At 41.0% G+C, this 22,842-nt stretch overlaps 1 protein-coding gene across 3 annotated transcripts in view; it reads left to right on the forward strand.

The window, feature by feature from the left end:
• Window positions 1–399: 399 nt before the first annotated feature.
• The window catches only part of UROC1 (urocanate hydratase 1), a 67,252-nt gene continuing 44,809 nt past the window's right edge, over window positions 400–22,842 (forward strand). Inside the window, exons 1-7 of one of the 3 annotated variants that reach the window (XM_043551491.1) lie at window positions 400–417; window positions 1,245–1,372; window positions 9,425–9,555; window positions 15,324–15,417; window positions 17,252–17,311; window positions 20,546–20,674; window positions 21,386–21,447. In XM_043551491.1, coding sequence (XP_043407426.1) covers window positions 1,247–1,372; window positions 9,425–9,555; window positions 15,324–15,417; window positions 17,252–17,311; window positions 20,546–20,674; window positions 21,386–21,447 — 602 coding nt within the window. In that variant the 5' untranslated portion in view covers window positions 400–417; window positions 1,245–1,246. Of the gene's footprint in view, window positions 418–1,102; window positions 1,142–1,244; window positions 1,373–9,424; window positions 9,556–15,323; window positions 15,418–17,251; window positions 17,312–20,545; window positions 20,675–21,385; window positions 21,448–22,842 lie in introns of those variants that run through there. The other 2 variants (XM_043551493.1, XM_043551492.1) reach the window with 2 other exon arrangements.

Consider the following 22,842-nt stretch of genomic DNA (forward strand, 5'->3'; position numbering starts at 1 on the left):
CTTTCTATACATTTTTCAACCCTTCTGTCAAATTTAATAGACAATAATATCCCGGTTGTAGGATTCTATAGGATTGTTCAAGGAAACCTGTAAGAGAGGGCATCATTCTCTTTTAAATGCTATAGGTTTTCAGAATAATTTCTATAAAACATTATTTAATTTCTTAAGAACCCTACTGATTTCACCCTTTTACACCTCATAGAACAATGAACCTTACGTCTGAGATGTTCCCATTTCACACCTGTTCATTCTTTTAATATTTTTTTTCTCTCTCTTTTTTTTCCAGATTATGGGCTCAATCCTGGAGTCCTTACTCAGGCAATTCTCCCAGTGGATGTCAGCACAGACACAGGCTGTGGCTCTGCGAATGCAACAAGGGCCAAAAAGCTGCTGCACAATTTAAACAAAGGTTCAAAGGTGAGATTAAAGTTCATGTTTTGTGTTAAGAGGAAAGTCACAGGAAGCATATTTGTTTGTTTGTGATGTTTGAGTGGGAAGAGCCTTAGCCACTCTGGTTGTTGTTGATCATGGTGTATAAAAGCCAGGTAGAAGAGAAACCTTATTTTCTCCCTGCTGTTATTATGTAGCACAGCAAAATCAGTAGCAATATTGAATAGACTGATATATTTTCTGTTTAAATCTGTTAAAATTCAGGAACATATAATAACAGGAACCTATGTGGGGTGGCATCCTTATTGCTATTATGGATAACAGCTGTTAACAGAAAGAGAAACTGGTCAGGAGTGAGGTACAGTACTATCCAGAGGTACGAAAGAGAAAGCTCCCAATATTCAGTTATGAGATTATAGACAGGTCAAGGCACAAATCATGGAATTGCTACTCAGACAAATCTCCTTTTGAAGTCCAGCAGCCTTACTTTGCATGGAAGGCAATGTGACTTTGGTGTGTGCAAAGAATATAGGACTGGACCAAAGGTATCTCAAAATGTTAGCAGAGCAGCTGCCAAAAAAAAAAAAATTCAGAGAATAAACAGCAAAATGGTAAATGATTCATTATTCAGGGAAGGAGGGAAGAACCAATGGGACTTCACAGTGTGAGTAGGTGTGTCGCCTGGGGTGTCTGTCCTCAGAACTTGGGAGACATGTTTGCAAAAGCCACAGGGTAGGCTGTTCTCTCTGAGGTGATCTCATAGCTACTGCACATCCCAGGTGCTTACACACCTCCCTCTCCACTTCTCATTCCCCTTGAACCAGCCTTTTCTTCATCTCCTATTTCCCCAGCAGACATGTCTAGCCTGGAGGACATTTGTGGGGGACTTCCACTACATCCCCTGCCAGAAAACAGAGGGCGAAAGAAAGGAGTACCTCATGCGCCTGTGAGAACCCCCAACCTCACCGCTCAGGAAGAAAAGGTAACATGGGGTTTGCGAGACCAAGCCTCCCTTCCCACCAGATACCAGCCATCCAAAGCAGCAGGGCTTCTGCCTCAAATGCTCCGCGGGGTTTGGCGGCCAAAGTACAAGGCCACTAAATAAGTTTCCTTGTGGCTTTAATATCACGGAGCTGTCAGCTAACGGACAACGCCGTGGGGACTTGTCTGCTTTCACCTCATTGCGTCTCCCCAAAGAAAAGCTTGAGACACGTCAGTGGGGCAGTGTGGGAGAAGCTTGCACAGCACTTTTTGGTGCTTTCTGGGGGTAAACGGGACTTTAGGCTCTGTAGCTGTCAATCTAGCACTTTTCACCGGACATTTTATGAGCATCCCCTTTAAAAAAAAAATCCCTCGTGTATGTGTCCAAGGCTTAGCCCACAAAACTGATCAACACAAAGTATGGAAGCTCAACACCTGTTTACTAACCATCCACATGCATTCCATTTTGGTTTTGCATTTTAAGATGTTACAGGGAGAAATATATTTAAAAGCCTAATCAGAAACGTCTTGGTGTTCTCTGCTGAGGCACAGACTTCTCAGGTTTGGGTTAATGATTTGTTCTTGGTTGTGCAATTCTATCTCTTTTTTTTGTTTGTTTGACTAGGTAGCTTGCACTGTTAGGTAATCGTTAGGCTCAATCCTTATTAGAGATTTTTAAAATTTTAACAGTTAAAAGGTTACATTAAAACAAAAGTCAACAGGAGTTTTGCGTGTTCAAGGGCAGCAAGTGGGTTCCTTAATGGTCTGAAAGGCCACCTTTCGTCAGATAATAATAGCAATAATAATATAACATTGTACTCTCCCCCCCCCCCATGCTAGACACACAGGGACACATTCACAACTGGTGAAAGTAGGCACAACTCCATAGACTTCTTTGGTGTTACAACCTGCTTATGTGAGTGGTGAATTCGCACTTGAGGTCAGATTCTTTCTGTCCATTTCCACAAGCAAGGAGGAACCAAAATAGTTAAAAACCAGCTAGGGTGGAGGTGTGTATCTGGGGAGACACAGATCTCAGATCTCTCCCTAGGTCCTTGGGACTCTATGGAAGCCCCACTTCTAAGGATTGAGACACCAGAGGTATTTGGAACAAGAAGAGAACAGCCATGAGAGATCCAATTAGGAATTAATGCTGCTTTGAGCAACATTAGTTACTGAGGAATGCTCTCCTTGGCTATTACAGCACAGCCATGGGATGTAGGTGGGGGAATTAATGGCTCCGTGGCTCTTGAAGGAGCCATGCTGCCAGGAGGAGGGGAGATCAGTGGAGCTGCTGTGAAGAAGCATATGGTCTCCATAGATGTTCCGAGATCTCTATGGACAGATATTCACCTTTTAGCAGGCCAACCCCTCCCCACCACCTCCCATCATGGAGAGATCCTCACCCTTGTTCTCCTATGAGGCAGGAACTCTATGAATGGAAACTAGTACAGTTTTCTGCCTGCCATAACCTCACAAGGAGGATAATATGGATCATGGGCTCCACATTATTTCCTCAGGTCAAGTATTTTCTGGGAACAAACCCTCGTGGAAATTGGTTTAGTCCCAATCTGGTTTCCAGCATCCTACCCTATTCTCTCTCCTCCTTATCAATAACAGTTAATAAAAGAGGCAAAGAGTCCTGTGGCACCTTATAGACTAACAGACGTATTGGAGCATAAGCTTTTGTGGGTGAATACCCACTTCGTCAGATGCATGTTGTGGAAATTTCCAGAGGCAGGGATAAATATGCAAGCAAGAGTCAGGCTAGGGATAACGAGGTTAGTTCAATCAGGGAGGATGAGGCCCTCTTCTAGCGATTGAACTAACCTCGTTATCCCTAGCCTGATTCTTGCTTGCATATTTATACCTGCCTCTGGAAATTTCCACGACATGCATCCGGCGAAGTGGATATTCACCCACGAAACCTTATGCTCCAATACGTCTGTTAGTCTATAAGGTGCCACAGGACTCTTTGCCACTTTTGTAGATCCAGACTAACACGGCTACCCCTCTGATAGTTAATAAAAGGTCAGGCTGGTTGTGAATCTTTTATTGGCCTGTTAAAGATTTAAAAGCTTCCTTTCTGATTTATTTGGCTTTTAATCCTCCACCTTTAAACTCCTAACAGGTTTAGAGTCTCAGCTGGTATTTATTTGATACCTGAAAGCCCAAATCCCTTCCATGCTTAACAAATATAGTCTTTCTACAAGGTGGTTTCAAAACCTTGAGACAGGATTTCAGCCTTTATCAGTGATGTGTAATGCTGGGACTATCTGGAGATTTTTCTTTGTGTGCAATGATACATTTATTTTCTAATAAAAATAGCTAATGAGCAAAGGAAAAAAGTAGTCCAGCGACTCAGCTGGTATGGAGTCAATGGAGCTATGCTGACTTACACTTGCTGAGGATGTTTATATCCCTTCGGGCTAAGTTTTTCTGTATTTGCAATAATAATTCTAAGCCATTGCAATGTTTGTTTTCGTGTGCCTCTGTTTCTGGTAATAATATAAAGCCTTTAAGTGAGATTTAGAAAAAGCCATGTGCCTTGGGGCTTGCTGACGAGATATACAATTCTCCCTACCCTACAATATTTAATCTCCTTCAATAAACCAAACCATTTCTGAGGACCTATTTTGTTTATAAGTTTCCTGAGCTCACTTGCTTCCACTTTCATGGCCGAGCGCTTGAAACAGCCTTATCCTCTGTCTTTCCCTCCCCGTCTCAGAAAGCTCAAACTTTCTGCTCTTCAGCTTCCATCTGTCAAGCTAAACATTCTGCAAACAGGAAGCTTTGATTGGAGTATCTTTGCTAGTAGTTATAATGTAATAGGCATGGGTCAAGAATTTCAAAAATAGGAGCTTGAAGTGGCCTCTTTTGCGAAATTGCTGAGCCTCCCAGCAGCTCCCTTTGACCTTTGTGGAGAAGTGGGAGGACATTTGACCTCAGTGGGAACTTCTGGTTGATTAGCATTTCTGAAAATCAGGCCACTGAGTTAGAAATCCACATATGGAAGGAGGAGTCTAACTCTAGGCTTCTGCTTTTGAAAATCTTAGCCATAAAGAACACAGCTGGACTTTCAGAGCCCATGTGGAGTTAACAACAATGGCCAATCAGAAAGATCCACTTTTACTTCTAAACTGAGGTCATCTGTATTGGATGCTATTGAGAGAGAATAACACATGAAACCCACAATCTCATTTTTACAATCACTTTTCAGAGAATAATCCCTCTATAAATGCCTAATAAACACCAAATCCAAGAAGATAAATGGGAGGGGAAAAAAAGTTAATCTCATTGTTAAAGAACAGAACAAGGATCCAAGAAATCAATGTGACTTTGGGTGTCACTTCTCTGGGCTTCAGTTTCCCATCAGTAAAATGTGATAGTGACCTACCTCCCAAGGAGGTTGTAAGGCAAGAAAAACAACCTGCTAGTGGAGTGCTTCAAAATGAGAGCAAAATATTAGTCATGATCCACCATGCATGTCTAAGAAGGAAACCATTTGTCAAGTTCTTATATTGTACTTAGGTGACCAGCTTGAAATACTCTCAACAAATAATTAGTTCAAGGTGGGGTTTTCAAAAAAAGTCTAAGTGACTTAGGAGCGTAAGTCCTATTGACTTTCATGTACACTTTCAGTGAGGTCAAAGTCTGATTTTCACAGGTGTTGAGCACTTGCAGCATGAGATGAAGTCAATAGGAGTCGTAAGTACCAAGCATCTCTGAAAATCATCCTCTTCATCTCTTTCTCTGCTTGCAGAATAATCACAGGGAAATTTTGATTTCCAGAAATGCATTTATTATAGATGAAATTCACTCATGTGCTAAGGTCCAGCACAAGGCTCCATATTTTGATGACATAGTGGGATTTAAGTGATGTAGAGGGCAGGAACATACAGAATTCAAGATATGCTGCTTAGTTGTGATTGGTCACATAAGCCACATGGTATTGCTTATCTTCCCTGATTGGACACACATACAAGCGCTTTTGGTGTCGATACTTTCATCTGAGAATTCACTTTGGTTTCTGCAAATACAAGCACATGCAACTTTGGAATTCATTTGCATGAATGTTTGTATTACAAAACTCAATCACTTGGATGCTTTTGGAAAGGGAACACAAATAGGGCATAAAGTCAGCCAAAAAAAGCCAAGCAGATAGTCACAAAAATGTTTTCACACCGGAGGGATAGCTCAGTGGTTTGAGCATTGGCCTGCTAAACCCAGGGTTGTGAGTTCAATCCTTAAGGGGGTTATTTAGGGATCTGGGGCAGAAATTGGGGATTGGTCCTGCTTTGAGCAGGGGGTTGGACTAGATGACCTCCTGAGGTCCCTTCCAACCCTGAGATTCTATGAATACACAGAACAAAGCATTTGCCCAGCTCTAGTATTTACTTACCTAGTAAACTGTTTGAATTTGCCAAGCTGTATTTGTAGATTAGGTAAAAATATCCCTAGCAATCCTATTAGACTACAAATAATGCAGGATATTTATTGAATAACTCTAGCCAGGTTAGAAAAATAACATTTTCGTTCCTCCAGCACTTGATAGTCAACATAGAACACAGCCATAATTCCAAATGTTGCAATATTTTCCCTTTTCCTGTTACACGTTTCCCCCCCGGCCACACACACACACACATAGAATTTTATCCCAGATAATTGTATTTTATTTTTAAGAGTGTGTGTGGCATAATTTATCCTCTTATTTGAAATTCTCCAGAGCTAAATCGTTGTAGTTATGGCTGATTGCAGCTGATATGTCAACTAACAAAAACACCCAACCATACCATATATTAATTATAGCTGGGATTTTTGTGTTAGCTAGTAACATGCTCTTGAAAAACAACTGCTTATCTCGGTGCTGGAGGGGTAGTTAAATTTGAAAAAATAATTTGCATTTTCTACATCCAGTGAATGGAATTTTTTTCTCTTTTCTTACTGTCGATAAAATGGCAAATTCCAGCCTCTGGATTTTATTGGCCACATTCTTAGCTGGTGTAAATGGTCATAGCTCTGTTGACCTCAAAGAGGATCTGACCCTATGTGCTCAAAAGCAAGCATACCTATGCCAGGAACATTTTCTTACATAGTCATCATCTTGTCTTTTCTGGCAGCCCTTGTGGATGCTAGTTCTCACTGAAGCCTGAGGGAGTTTTGTGTGTGGAAGGCTTGCAGGCTCAAGTGGTGAGCTAGCTGGAGAACTCTAAACCATAAAGAGCAAACCATGGCCCATTGAAGTCAACTAGATTTGCGACTGGGCCAAGGCTTGGGTTTTGTATGGCTTTTAAGGGCTTTTGCCAAAGTGTCTTGGCTCCCCAGAACAATTACTATGCTGAGAATAATTAGGTTGAGTCTGTGGGTTTTCACCGTTCTCTGTTCTAAGCGCCATTATTCCCATATTGCACTACTCCAGTTCGCATTCTCTATAAATTATCTGCATCCATGACTCCCTCATGCAGCCACTAGAGGGTGCTGCAAGTGCAGGGTATATGTGCTGTATTCTCCCCACTCCAAAACAAGAGTCTCCCCCATGGTGAGATGTTGTGATCTCATCAGATCTTAAAGCAAACTATATCTCCACTCCCTACAAATCACCCAAATGAAGCTATTAAGTTAAATATGGTTTGAGACTATCTTTAGCGGAAAGCAGCTTGGATAGTGCTGCCATTTATAATGCAAGTGGAAAATCTTTTTCGTGACCTTTGTGTGCAATTAGCCTTTTAAAGGTTGTAAAATCTTTGGCCTCATTATGGCTCTAATAGACCAGAATGTGGAATACATATTGGCTACATGATTTAACAAAATGTTACATAAAGATAATAGCATATGCATATCATCTTTCATCTCAAAGGATACCAATGTGCTTTGCAAACTATGGGCAACATCTCTGCAGGCAGAGGGAATACAGTGCCTTAGCACAGCTTCCAGAGTTTGATTCCATGTGCAAGAATCAGTTTAATATGAAAATACACCCACCACTGTAGAAAATTGTAGCAAATGCATAATAATGCATAGCAACACACTCTGCAATAGCTTGGGACGAAAAGTGATGAGAATACTTATCCAACTGGAACTTAGGCAGGAAGACTCTTAGGCAAGCAGCATGTAATGTGAATTTGCCCCGACACAGGGGAGAAAACCCTACTCTTATGGAACGTGCCATGCGATCTTCAATGACCACCAGAGCCCAGGACCTCATTGTTGTCATTTCTGAACAATAGCTCCTTTGGCAGCACAGCGCCCCCTAGCACAACAATGGAGATTGGTTCAGTACTGATTTACAGGAAAGGATACTACTTATGTCCAAAGCCACTTCCTGCAATTCCTGTTGTTTCAGGCTAGATGTGCTGAACAACTGTAAAATAAAATAACTCCACCAAAATATAACTTTAAATAACCTTAGCAATTCATAATTTGATTTTCTCACTGATGGAACAGTAATAAATATCTGATAAGTATCAAGAAGAGTATATGTGTGATTTGCCTAAAATGCCACCCACCTGTGATTATTCTGAAGTTTAAAATTTCACATAAAATATATAAAATTTTGTATGATTTCTCTCACTCACGTACATTTAGGTTTATTCAAATGTTGGACGAAATGGCTTTATTCATTCCAACAATTAATTTTCCAGTAATTTCAAAATGCTGCATGTTTTACACATTTTATATGTTTTCCTTTCCTGAAAAATAGTCTTATTTTTTCACATTTTTGTTCAAAAACTGGTCCATTTTTAATTGAAATTGGTCCTGGTTTTGCCTAAATAATATGCATACCTTAGCGAGGCTTTCTGTGAAAATTAGTACATTTTCCAGTTTGTAAGGAGTGTGAAAAACCTTGAATTTACATTTCATTATGAGGATTTCACAAACATCTAGTGGTTACTTTTAATGGGAGAGATCCTACAAGAATCCACTATCAAGTGTAGGTATCCTGCTATGAGTATACTCTGAGTGAAATTTATCTTTATGCAGAGAGCCAGAACAAGACCTATGCATCACTTAAATCCCATTAAAGTCCTATTTTGAGCAAGGCTTCTGCACATAATTTTGCGCATAACAAATTGAAACTGCCTCATGTCTACTGGATTTTTACTCCCTCTGTGGGATTGTTCCTAAAAATTCCACCATCATAACTTGACTTACAGAAGCAAAGAACAAAGATAAAGAAAATGTGAACATTTTCTTCTGTAAAGGGTTAGAAATGATGGGCAAACATCTTTAGAAATAACTAGGTACACAAGTATTTATGGCTAATCTTTACTTAATTTACATACCATACTTGCGTTAAAATTAATGGGAATTACATATGCACATTGAAAAGATAAAAAAAAGACCAGAAATTGCACCAGACTGCGAATGGAATACTGCACATCATAGTGTTATGGTTATTTATTGAACATCTGTGCGTAGCACCATATGTATGAAACTTTACCAAAAGTCTGAAGACATGGTTGCTGCCTTCGAGTTGAGCTGAAGCTTGTTCTACTCCCTGTTGTTGGGTTTGTTTAATAAACATCTTAGAGGCTCAGATTGTCTAGCCCAATCTAGTCTCTTTGTGCCACTCCGGAGGTGCAAAGGGGCCATAAACTGGCTGTATCCCCACAGTTAAGGCTTCCCCTGGCCTCTGGGAGCCCTCAACTTGTTTAGAGATAGCAGAGCTGTTTCCTATACGACTGCCTTCCTGGCCGAGTGTAGTGGGATGCTGGGGACAGGAAAGGAGTGGCCAGAACCCTACTGCCCGGTTATCTTCAGCTGGCTCCTTTGCTGTCCTCCTCTCCCTCTACTGCTGTGGTTGATGGAGACTGGGTGTAGCAGAGAATCTGATCCAGAGTATTTTTCTGTTTGTGCAAGGATTAGGATGAAGAAATATCATCGGAAATGCTCAGCTTTCTCACTTCTTGGGTCCTTATTCTTTTAAGGGCAGTAACCTTGAATACTCTTATGATCTGGGCAGGTTTCCCATCATATCTCATAAAAGCTCATGTTGTTATGATAACCACCCACCTCGTCAACTTCATTTTACCCTTGCCCTTTTCTTTGACAGCTGGCTTTGCAAAATGCTTTGCGTTATTTCCCACCCGAAGTCCACAAAGAGCTGGCGCTGGAATTTGCAGAAGAGCTCAAGCTCTATGGCCACATATACATGTACCGATTCTGTCCAGAAATTGAGATGAGGTAAGGCTGGGAGGGCACTTTTCAGAATTGCAATCAGTTGCCACTGCCATGCTTGTTGTACTCTAGATATGAAATTCACTTCTGTGCCTAGGGCTAGCCCAAAGCCTATGCCCCAGTGAGGCCCTGCTTACGCCCATCTCGAAACAGTGTCAAGACATATTAATGACCTGAATCAATCAAACGAATAAATATTGTGCCTTGTATGTAATTAGAAATCAGTAGCTTTGTTCATATTGAGCCTCAGTCATAGTTTTGGAATGCTACCCCATAAGCTGCATAACCGAGGTTCTTCATACTCCGGGCTCTATATTGCTCTCTAGCTCCACGAAATTCCCCTTGGCATTAGTGAGCATTCCACTGTCCAACCAGGGAAATATTGGGCACCCTTGTGGGTGGCCACGAACTAGGCCCTCCCTCTCTATCTCTCATTATACTGTGCTCCTTATTTAAAAGCAGGTCTACTCTGGAGACATTTACTTTGGGCTCTTACATCGTCAGTTCAAGCTCCTGGAATGGTTGTAAAACACTTGGGGTGAAATTCATCTCTGTGCAGAGACTGCACAAGGCCTATGCACCACTGACGTCTGACACATGGCCACATTCAGAGGTCCTTGTAGTGTTTCACAAGCATCCGAAGTAGAGTCCCAACTGTACGAGCTCTGAATAAGTCTTATATGCACTGCAGCTTGTGCTGAAGCTGAATTCGGTTGGCTGGCAAAACTCCTCGGTTATTATTGATAGACTGTAGATTTCAATCCAGAGACTGCTGGAATGTTGAAGCCAACAACTGGTGAATCAGAGGGAGAGGTCAAATGCCCTGAGTGGCTTTGGATCCACCTATTTGAGAGACAGGCTCTCTCCTCATGCCACATAGGAGAGGCTTCAGAGCTGGATCCCCCTTGATTTAAAAGAGGTAGAGCATTCTCCATGAGGGGCCTTCAGTTTTGGAACCTGCTGCCTGAGCCTGATCTGAAATATACTAGACCTGTTAACATTTGGAGAGTGCTGTAAGGGGCAATACATTTACTCAAGCTTTCAGAGAGGGGCAAAGGTTTGTGGAGCGGAGCAGTTTTGTTGAGGGCCTGCTGGTGGGTTAGCTGTTGTTTCTAGTCTGATTAATTGTGTTCTAATTTGTGTCAGACAAGGTCATGTTTAATATCTTAACAGAAATCTAAATAAATAAAACAAGTAATTATAAAGCACTCAGATTTGTGCAGACAACTGTGTCTCCAAGCTCTCAGCATGAGACTGGGGACAAATTCTGCAGACCTAAACGAAGACAAACTGCACGCTAAAGACAACGGGAGTTTTGTCTGAATAGGACTGCAGGATTGGACTCTAGGCAGCACAAAGCACTGAACACTAAAAAGCTGGGGACGAACTTGCCCTGACTGGGATTGGATTAGATGGCCCACCAGATCATTTCCATCTCTAATGTCAATAATTCTTTGATTGCATCAGATACTTTTTATAGTGTGTTTATTTTTCATTTTCCATTTTTATAACAGTTTCTTTGAATCTCAAAAATAAAAAGTCTGTTCTTTTCCACCTGGCACACTTTGTTTTCGTTTGTTTATTTGTGTTTCCTATGGAATGTGGTTCAGCGTGCTTCTGTTTCATTAATATCCTTGTTCACATAGCAACATTCTTTGTGTTAGCAGATATCAAAGACTAGGGATTGTATGGTTGCTTATGAAACCAGTCCCCTGCACTGAGGCAGGACTAAGTGTTATCTAGACCATCCCTGACAGGTGTTTGTGTAAACTGTTCTTAAAAACCTCTAATAACAGAGATTCCACAACCTCCCTAAGTAATTTGTTCCAGTGCTTAACTACCATGACAGTTAGGAAATTTTTCCTAATGCCTAACCTAAATCTCCCTTGCCGCAATTTAAGCCCATTGCTTCTTGTCCTGTCCTCAGTGGATAAGGAGAACAATTTATCACTTTCCTATTTATAACAACCTTTTACATACTTCATGTCCCCCCTCAGTCTTCTCTTCTCCAGACTAAACAAACCCATTTTTTTTTCAATTTTTTCCTCATAGGTCACGTTTTCTAGACCTTTAATCGTTTTTGTTGCTCTCTTCTGGACTTTCTCCAATTTGTTCACATCTTTCCTGAAGTGTGCTGCCCAGAACTGGACACAGCACTCTAGTTCAGGCCTTATTAGTGCTGAGCAGAGTGGAAGAATTACTTCTTGTGTCTTGCTTACAACACTCCTGCTAATACATCCCAGCATGATGTTCGCTTTTTCTGAAAACAGTGTTACACTGTTGACTCATATTTAGTTTGTGATCCATTATAATCCTGGATCCTTTCTGCAGTCCTCCTTCCTAGGCAGTCACTTTCCATTTGGTATTTATGCAGTTGATTGTTCCTCCCTACGTGGAATACTTTGCATTTGTCTTTATTGAATTTCATCCTGTTTACTTCAGACCATTTCCCCAGTTTGTCCAGATCATTTGAATTCTATTCCTGTCCTCCAAAGTACTTACAATCTCTCCCAGCTTGGTATTGTTGCAGACTTTATAAGTGTACTCTCTATGCCATTGTCCAAAACACTGTTGAAGATATTGAATAGAACCAGACCCAGAACAGATCCCTAAGGGACCCCACTTGATATGCCCTTCCAGCTTGACTGTGAACCATTGGTAACTACTCTCTGAGTATGGTTTTCCAACCAGTTGTGTACCCACCTTATAGTAGGTTCATCTAGACTATATTTCCCTAGGTTGCTTACAGTACCAAAAATCTTACTAAAGACAAGATATATCACATCTACTGCTTCCGCCCTTATCCTCAAAGCTTGTTACCCTGTCAAAGAAGCATATTTCATTGGTTTAGTATGATTTGTTCCTGACAAATATATGTTGACTGTTACTTATCACCTTATTATCCTCTAGGTCAGTGGTTCTCAACTCTGGTCCACCGCTTGTTCAGGGAAAGCCCCTGGCGCACCGGGCCAGTTTGTTTACCTGCCGCGTCCACAGGTTCGGCCAATCGTGGCTCCCACTGGCCACGGTTCACTGCTCCAGGCCAATGGGGGCTGCAGAAAGTGGCGTGGGCCAAGGGACGTGCTGGCCGCTCTTCCCGCAGCCCCCATTGGCCTGGAGCGGCGAACCGCGGCCAGTGGGAGCTGCGATCAGCTGAACTTGTGGACGTGGCAGGTAAACAAACCGGCCTGGAGCGCCAGGGACTTTCCCTGAACAAGCAGTGGACCAGGGTTGAGAACCACTGCTCTAGGTGCTTACAAATTGATTGTTTGATTATTTGCTCCATTCTCTTTTTGGATATTGAAGTTAAGATGACTGGTCTATAATGTCCTGGCTTGTCCTTATTCCCATTTTTATAGGTAGGCACTATATTTGCCCTTTTCCAGCCCTCTGGGATCTTTCCCATCCTCCATGAGTTCTCAAAGATAATGGCAAATGGCTCAGAGATCTCTTCAGCCACTTCCTTAAATATTCTAGCATGTATTTTGTCAGACATCTAACTTGTCTAAGTAATTCTTAACTTGTTGTTTCCCTATTTTAGACACAGATCCTATCCCATTCACACTGCTAATCTTTTTGGCGAAAACTGAAACAAAGAAGGCATTTAACGCTACGGCCATTGCTGCATTTTCTGTTATTGTCTTTCCCTCCTCATAGAGTAATGGGACTACCTTGTCCTTGGTCTTCCTCTTGCTTCTAATGTCTTGGTAAAATCTTTTCTTGTTACCCTTTATGTCCCTAACTAGTTTAATCTTGTTTTGTCCCTTGGCCTTTCTATTTTTCTCCCTACATGCTTGTATTGTTCTTTTATTCACTCTTCAGTATTGACCTAGTTTCCACTTTTTATATGACTCTTTTGAGTTTCAGATCATTGAAGATCACCTGGTTAAGTCAGCGTGGCCTCTTACCATACTTCCGATCTTTCCTACAAATTGGAATAGTTTGCTCTTGTCCCCTTAATAATGTCTCTTTAAAAAACTGATAATTCTCCTGAACTCCTTTTTTCTGTAGACTTGCTTCCCATGGGATCATACCTACCAATTCTCCCAGTTTGCTAAAGTCTGCCTTCTTAAAGTCCATTGTCTTTATTCTGCTGTTTTCCCTCCTACCATTTCTTAGAATCCTGAACTCTATCATTTCATGATCACTTTCACCCAAGCTGCCTTCCACCTAACCTGTTCCTTGCTATTTGTCAGAATCCAGTCCCGAACAGATTCTCCCCTAGTCGCTTTCTCCACCTTCTGCAGTGAAAAGTTGTCTCCAATGCATTCCAAGAACTTGTTAAATAATCTGTGCCTTGCTGAATTATTTCCATAACAGATGTCTGGGTAATTGACCACATCTGTGATATCACCTCTATCTCAGTGCAAAGTGTATACAACTTTGATATATGTATCCAGTAATCTTATGTTGTAATAAATTATTTTAAAGTTACCCAGTACTTGCTATGTTATTCCCACAAACAAACGAAACCCCGTGCATTTTTTAAAAATGACTTTCCTTCTAGTTTGGCTGTGACTACAAGACATTTTCCTCTTTATCCTGCAGAATACAGGTAAACAAAAGGAAATACACCCAAGGGATGAGAACAGCTGCTAAATCTACACAATACACATTTTCAATCTTGGGTCAGAAGTTGGTCAGCCAACGTCTGATCAATGTAACTGGCAGGTTTCATCCGAACCTTTCCAGATTAAACATCTTTCTATATGAAGCAAAAGCCCAGCCATCAAGGGTCTGTGTGCAAATAGAAGAAAGATGGTTTAGACATGTAAAACATGTCACGTTATCTTTCCTGCCAGAATGACCTTCCAATGGCCGTAACAACTTTTCTGCTTGTGGAACAGGAGGAAGTAAAACAGTGAAACCTTTTTATAATGGTTACATTTTCTAATATTATTTGATTTGGGTTAGCCCCTAGAGGCCCCAGACCTGTTGTACTGTGCCCTGTACAAGCATATAAGAAAAAACAGTCCTTGCCCGGGAAAGCTTACACTCTGAGGAGACATTTAGATGTCTTAGAACAAATTGGTGGGAAGGAGCGCATAGGGTAGCAATTAGACAATTACAGTAGTTAGCCTTGAAGAATGACCTTGCTCTGAAAAGTGGCTCTGTAGAAATACCAGTGTGGGATTCTATGTACATTATGCCTCAATGATTTCTGGATCAAAAGAAAATGTGGGTGTTTTTTCCCCTAGCTGCCAGCCTTGCAAACTCAACCTAGGAATGGAGAATGAAGCTGGAGTCTTTTCTTCTCAAGCATGAGCAGAAATAATAGAGGGGGTGCAGGCCAAACTGTGCCACCAGTGAAACCTTTCAAGCCCCATTGTCTTGTGCGGAGTTGCACAGATATAACTGAGTGGCCCTGTAATTGGCGGAGTAAACAATTCAGGTGATGGGGCACCAGAAATATCCAGCTGTCTTTGTGCTGGTTCTTCAGGGCTCTCAGGAGTAATATGAACTTGCTTATGTCAATCAAGTTAGATCCCACTTGTGATTAATTGATTCAACAATTAATGGTAGAAAAGTGCTGAATAAAACTATTTGCAAATATTCTTGGATTAGCTCTGATCAATCTCAAATATGTTAACTCAATTTACAGAAGTCTTTTCAGGCATGGGCTGTGTTTTGTTTTATTTTTTCTTTCCTTATTAATCAATATCTGCAACTCCAGGAAGTTTGGTGGCAGTTAAATATTTCACTGCAGTTTTTTTCCTTCTCTTTACATGTGCTTAAGCAAAATCCTCCCTAATGTCTGTGTGTGTTTGTTTCAGAGCTTACCCCATAGAGGAATATCCTTGCAAAACCAAATCAGCTGCTGCAATAATGCACATGATCATGAATAATCTGGATCCCTCCGTGGCCCAGGTAATGTAACATGGAAATAAAGGGATAGAAATTATTCACAGAACAGGAGCAAATCTATAAGTAATTCCCTCCAGATATGCTCGCATATAAATGGAGTATTTTAGGACCTGTGCAAGGTTTATGCACCACTTATTCCCATTTAAACCCTCAGTATAAGGATTAAATGGGAGTGAAGTAGTGCTGCATAGATCTTGTGCTGGTCCTCTACACAAGGGTGAATTTCCTCCATAACATCTGTAGAGCTGGCTTCTATGTGTGTTAGTTAAACAGGCCATTTTCAGTGTCTGCAAGAGAGTGTATGTACAGCGTGGCATGCCAAAATGATACTTTCTGTGGGACTGATCCTCCAAGGGTTCCTGAGCATCTCCTGGGGGGACTGAGGGCCAGCCACTCCCTTTGGCTTCAGTTGGGCCCGAAAGCGCACTGTGTTTCTCAGGATAGGGATCTGTGTAGGGCTTAGGCCTGCCAGTCCCATATGCTGTAATCCTAATGACTTCAATGGGAATTATGCATGCAAGAGGCATGCAGGGTTTTTAGATGGTAAAGCTATGATTTTTATAAAGACCTTATCACCGACCACAATATTCCTCAGAGTTTTCAACTCCTGTTGGATCACTCTGAGGTTGAGATGGTGATTACTGGAGTCCCTTTAACTATTTGACCGTTTTTATTAATTAGGCTCTGATGTCATGGGAGTCTGGAGTACTGGCTGGCATCTGGAGACCCAAGGTGTTCAGTTTGGCTGTGGGGAGGGGAAGGGATTTTGGTTGTTCAAATTAACAGGCCTCTGTATGTCAGTAAATATGGTAAAAGTATTGTCTCCTCCCTCAAAGAAGCCCACAGTGGAAGCCAATGAGTCAAGAAAGCACAGTAAGATGATCTCATGGAGGTTATAGCTCCCCTCTTGTGGGGAGCTGGGGGGCTGTGGAACTTGGAGGGTGATGCTTCCTTTCCCCATGGATACGGGGAATCTGCAGGCAAGAGACACCCCACCCCCGCCATTCCAATCAATGTGGGCAGGAGCCATACACATAGATGGCCACCCTTTGAGTGGCAGGGCTGGCTCTCATTCCACCTAGCGGTATGGTTCCTCCTGCAGCCATACTGCTATTGGATGGGTGCTCCTGCAGCTGCCACGCCCACTTCCACGTAAAGCAATAATGTTTTTGATTTCACTTGTCTTCCTTTCCTTGTTCTTTTCGATTCATTGCTACACACACTTGTTGTGCCTTGTCTATTTAGACTGGAAGCTCCTTGGGGAAAGGACCATCTCTCACTATATATTTACAGAGCGACTAGCGCAGCGGGGCCAGACTCTGATTGGGGCTGCCAGGCACAACAAATTAATCAGGGCTCAATCCTGCTCCCATTGAAGTCATTGACTTTAATGAGAGTAGGGTTAAACACTCAATATCTTATGTCCTCAATATATATCAAAAAGTAGATGTTAACCCTTTCTGCATCTTTGAAAGTGCAGCATGCATCTCAGAAGCAAGATCGCTCACACTGACTTTAAGGAAGCTTTTTGCATTGCCTGCCTAGTTAAAAGAATAGCAGCCAAGGATTAATTTTTGTAATTTGGCATATAGGTAACCACATTTTTGCAATAATTAATAGCCCTTATTCTACAGGAGAGATTACAATCCACTGATTTGCTTAAATTGTCACTTTTACTATGATACTTTCTGGTTTCAAAAGTCAAGAGAATGTTGATGCAAAAAATATAACGAGTTGAATTTAATATTAAATTAATCTCTGGGATTGTTAAAGGAATCATGCAGAAATGTTGCAGGAAAGCACTAGTTTTAATATAATGAAAATGTGCCTTTTTTAGTTTCCCCAGGAGCTTGTAACTTACGGAGGAAACGGACAAGTCTTCAGCAGTTGGGCTCAGGTATGACATTGATACATTTGCAACCAGAGAGCTTGTGAAAAAGTAGATCAGATTCATATTTCACCCATCGGAACTCCATTCTGCTTAGGCAGAGTTTGTGATAAATTCTTGGCAGTCATTGTCTCGTAATATTCCAAAACATCCTGTCTGAGTAGATGAATCCTGAGTTACGAACTGTAGAGATGTACAGAGCTTTATTTAGTGAGGAGAGGACATGCTGCCAAATAGGAATGTTGTGACGACAATTGAGTATTTTAAGATAATTTCTTTTCTTTCTATCGTACATTTGCATGCGGCTCTGGTTTGTTCACATAATTTTAGAGGCAAATTGAATCTTAATATGTAATAAGGAATATTTGTTTGTTTCTACTAATTTCACACTAGTTTGCATAACATGCAACTTACTAATAATGACTTAAAAAGCACAATCTTGAGTCTGTTTCCAACAATATCAAAGAACAGCTGAAGACATTTCATAATTACTAGCTGACCATTTCTTTGTCCAGTTTAGCTTCAGTTTTGGTAACATTGAATTATGTCTCCTTTGATAAAGAGGTGTGGTCAAGGCTTGAGTCTAAATTCTGGGGCTGGAATGTATAATGGATCCTAAAGTCCAAATCTGAGACCTAGGGTCAAGGCCAGGTTTGCAAAACACAGAGGAAGACACGCACATTGCCCAAAAGCTCAATAATCCTGAGACATAATGTCAATTCTCCACTAATGTACAGATACTCTGCTCAGGTCATTGTCTGTGGGAGTTTGCTTTCCCAACTAGATGAGAAGATTTCAGAAGCATTAGGTATTATTCTACTCATAGAACAAGCCTCTGCATACTATATGTTGTCCCCATTCTTCCCAGTAATGGCATGCAGTACAGTGTAGTTGTCTAACACAAACACTTTGCAAACACTGAAATTTGCACATGAAAAAACATTTCAAGGAAATCACTGACATCAATAACATGGGTACTCGGTTACATCTTATACAAGGGCAATTCAGAACCAGATTGGGTACAGTTGCTCAACAGGGAGGAAGTGGAAGAACATTCAATGAGCAGCTCTCATGTGCCCCTATGGACAGCAGGGCACAAATGCAATTGCTGTGAGCACAGAAACTGCCCCCTCCATGAATCCTCTGAGGCACAAGGGTACTACAAAGGGGGGCAGAGAAGTGAAAGGAGGAGGTGGGGCTTTCTTGCTGCTGGTAGAGCTGGACAGGTGTGCAGACAGGAATATGCTGCATCCCCTGGAAAGGATGTAGCATCAGGCATGCACCTCCACCTGCAGACTGGAAGATCTAGTTGGAATTCTAGTTCTAAAGTCCTCCCAGACCTCACCTGAAGATGGTGCATGTTATTCTAAGGCTTCCTGTACCTCTCACAAACAAAAATACCCTTAAGACAGAAATGCATTGGGTCAGATGTATCTCTGACTTTGGTCCCTTGTTTGTTTTTCAAAAAACACATTAACTTACAGGAGTACTTGTGGCACCTTAGAGACTAACAAATTTATTAGAGCATAAGCTTTTGTGAGCTACAGCTCACTTCAAATTTGTTAGTCTCTAAGGTGCCACAAGTACTCCTTTTCTTTTTATGGATACAGACTAACATGGCTGCTACTCTGAAACCTGTCATTAATTTACAGGTAGGGGAATGTGAATGATCTTGTGGTTATGGCACAGGTCTGGGAGATGAGAAACCTGGGTTTTATTCCCAGTTCTGTAACAAACTCCATGTGTGACCTTGGGCAAGTCACTTGTGCCTCAATTTCCGAGCTGATAAAATGTGGATTGTAGTCCTTACCCCCACCAGGGGCTTTTTGAGGGTAAATTCATTATAAATTACTTGTGAGACCCTGTTCCTGTTTTAGTGTGAACAGCACCTCCAGTTAAATTAGATGCATGCATATGTCTCAGAGGCTGGTATGCCTCAGGGCAAATGTGAGACTATAAGGTGCAAGCAACACAAAATTTGATAACACTCTGTCCTTTCTCTATTTCCAGCTGTCTTGTCCAAATTAGATAGAGCTGTGAACTGCAGGAGTTTCACTGCAGAACAAACAATGCTTTTTTGTTCCTGGTTACTTAGAGTAGCAATCGGATGAATGATTGGGTTGTAATGGGGACACTTTGTTCTCTGTGTTCATGTCATGAAATCAGAGTGCTTTTTTTTTTTTTTTTTGCCATTGCAAATTTTATCCTGAAAGTGCTGACATCATCTGCACAGCCCCTTGCTTTCTTCCAAGTAGATTACTAAAGAAAAATCCATTTCTGGTTCCAAATTTCCCTCACTTTAGCCCCCCCAGCCTCAAGACTTAAAATTGTGACCTGAGCTATTCTTTTCCGCCAAGAAGGCCAGGATGGGTCTTGCTTTAGAGACAGTCATTGCTGCTTGCTAATCAGCCAGAAAGATGGTGGTTGTACATAAAATACAGCAAAATGTGACTATTTTGTGTGTTTTCAGTCCATAATCACATTTTGAAAATTCACTTGAAATAATATGAACGTTCTGTGGGAAAATAATGGACTTGTGTTAACTCTGCAGCCAGTTTATAGACTAAGGGACAAATTTTGTTCTCTAGTGTACTTCCAGAGTAATTTTGCAGACGATGTTGGGAATTTTTTTTTTATATATCTGAATCTGTATCAAGGACTGTATTTTCTTTTATCAACATGATGAAAAGAGTTGATTGTTGTTTAGGATGAAAACTTCTTTCACCTTCTAGTGCCAATTGTAATCCAGATTTATTTCAAAGGCGAGAAGCCGTAGGAGACCTTGCAATCTTGAGATTAATGAGGTTTGTGTGTGTTTTCGTAGCTGTTATTTTAAAGAGAAATTTTTAGCATTTGGTCTTGGGAAGATTTTCAGAAAAGTGCCAGAACCAAATGGCTGATTTCAGGTTAAAATCAGGACAATTCAAAAAATGATCCATTAAGTGCTAGCAAGTCATTTCTGAGTTTTGTACTGGAGAAAAATACTGATTTTTTTGCTGTTCTTTCTGGAGCTCATTCAGAATGTTCTCACTAGTAATTTATGTGTTTGCTGTTGAGCAATGTCCTTCTAATAGACCTTATTAAAAGCAAGAATGTAGCAAGAGTTCTGGTTGATTTTCTATATATAAATAATCTATGTTAGCCACACAGCTGTTATTATACTAGAAACTTAAGAGCTCTTGGAAGACAGATCATTGCAAGATTGAAACAGATTCACTAGTTTTCCTTTGCTTTAATTTTCAGTTCTGGTTGGTGATGCACTATTTGTCTGAGATGACAGAAGAGCAAACTTTAGTGATGTACAGTGGACATCCTTTGGGCCTCTTCCCCAGCCATCGGTATGCACCTCGATTAATCATCACCAATGGCATGGTGGGTATTATCATCTCATTCTGTTCACCTCATCTTAGGCTGTTTTTAAACTTATTCCTTATTAGATTATCATTACATGAATAAAAGAAAACGCGTAAGTCCAAATTCTGCCTCATTTATTCCAGTGCAACCCTCTCTACGTCAGTGGGGTTACATTGGGATAATTAAGGGCAGAATTCTGCCTTCATCAGATGGCCATGTTTTTCTGTCAGAGTTAGCCTAGGGCAGATTTGAATGAGTGACCTAGAGGTGGTTTCTGTGTTCCATTGTCAGTCTTCTAAGCCATTCAGTCCTCATCTCTTCATATCTCCCTACTGTATGTTCCACTCCGTGCATCCGATGAAGTGGGTTTTAGCCCATGAAAGCTTATGCCCAAATAAATTTGTTAGTCTCTAAGGTGCCACAAGGACTCCTCGTTGTTTTTGCTGATACAGACTAATACGGCTACCACTCTGAAACCCATTTCTTCATCTGTTATTCACGTGGACAGGTAATTACCTCTGTAAGATTTGAAAGCAGGTAAGCTGCATGACTGATGAGTCACTTTTTCCATAATATTAGAACATATGGAGCCAAAGCCCCCTTCCTTACCCTTGGGATTAGTCCCATTGTTGTTCATTGATTTACTACTGGCATGAGTAAGTCTAGCAGAATTTGGCCTGTGGAATAGAACCATTGCTATGTTCCAAAGCTTTATTTTTGTCTTTTTAGGTTATTCCCAACTATTCCTCCAGAGATGAATATGAGAAAATGTTTGCAATGGGAGTTACAATGTAAGATATGCTTCATTATTACTCCTGTTTCAAAGGTTTGCAGTCTTATATTAACTAAACCTGAGTCAGCGACCAGTTACCTTTTGATTAAAATTTCTAATATAGATGGACTTTAACTGTGTTCCATCACTAAAGTAAGCTCCTGATTCAGCACAGCACTTAAACACATGCTTAATTTTAAGCATGAGTGATCCCATCTGTGCTCAGCAAACAATTTAAGCACATACTTAAGTCCCATTGGAACTTAAGGTTAAACACATGTATAAGGACTCAGCTGAATCAAGGTCTAAAGCCTCAGTCATGACCAAGACATGATATTTTTGATATTTTGGGAATAAATAATTTGATTGCATTTTATTTTTTCATTGCTCATCCAGTTTATGGAGCAGGGGGATTGTTCACTCAATTATACAAGAGTTTGCATGTCATGGTGAGAATTAACAGTCACAGTGCTGTGAAAGTCATGGGGAAGTAGGTGCACATAAATAAGGAGCACATATGAAAGGGGTTAATATGGAGCATGAATATGGAGGTTAGCATTCTCAGAGGAACCTAGGCGAGTTAGGAATCTAGGGTAAAATTTTCAAAAGTACCTAAGTGATTTAAGTACTAAGTTCCACTGAAAGTCAAGTCACATGTACACTGCAAAACCAAAACCAAAACAACTCTCTGCAGCGAGTCTCAAAGCCCAAGTCAACTGACTTAGGATTGCAGGGCTTGTGTTGCAAGGCTAGACATAGCCATGTAGACGTTCCTGCTCGGATTGGAGCACTGCCTCTGAGACCCTCTCCCCGACCTGGTGTCAGAGAGTCGGCTCCAGCCCAAGTGGGAATGTCTACACTGCTCTCTTGTAGCTCCATAACACAAGCCCAGCAGCCCAAGTCAGTTGATCTGGGCTCTGACACTCACCGCAGTGAGGGTTTTTTTTTTTGCAGTGTAGACGTCTCCTAAATCACCTAGGTGCTTTTGAAAAATTTATCCTCTGTTTTCACTGACTTTCAATGGGGATCCAGTGTCTACATCACTTCATCCACATTGGGAGTCACAGCCAGAGTGCTTAGCCACATAAAGCCATGTTTCCATTTTACTTGTCTGTGCTGCAGCTGTGCACTCCCAAAGCTCCTTTTATACCCATATTTGACCTTCTTACAATAAATAACCAGCTTTGGGCTTCTGAGGTGACACTGCCATTGAAGTTCAGCACATGGAAGAATGGTGAGATATTGCCATGGTTTCCTCTTTTTGATGGTGGTGGATAATCACGTACTCATAATGCAGACAGGATTCAGCTAGATTGTAAACTTGATAATATCAGGTTTTCTAACAACAGAGAACATAGCCACAGACAATATTGTTTTCATTTTAACCTTATTCTGAATTGAATAAAATGGACAT

This window comes from Chelonia mydas, chromosome 7 (genome assembly GCF_015237465.2).
Source record: "Chelonia mydas isolate rCheMyd1 chromosome 7, rCheMyd1.pri.v2, whole genome shotgun sequence".
In the NCBI taxonomy this organism is placed as follows: domain Eukaryota; kingdom Metazoa; phylum Chordata; order Testudines; family Cheloniidae; genus Chelonia; species Chelonia mydas.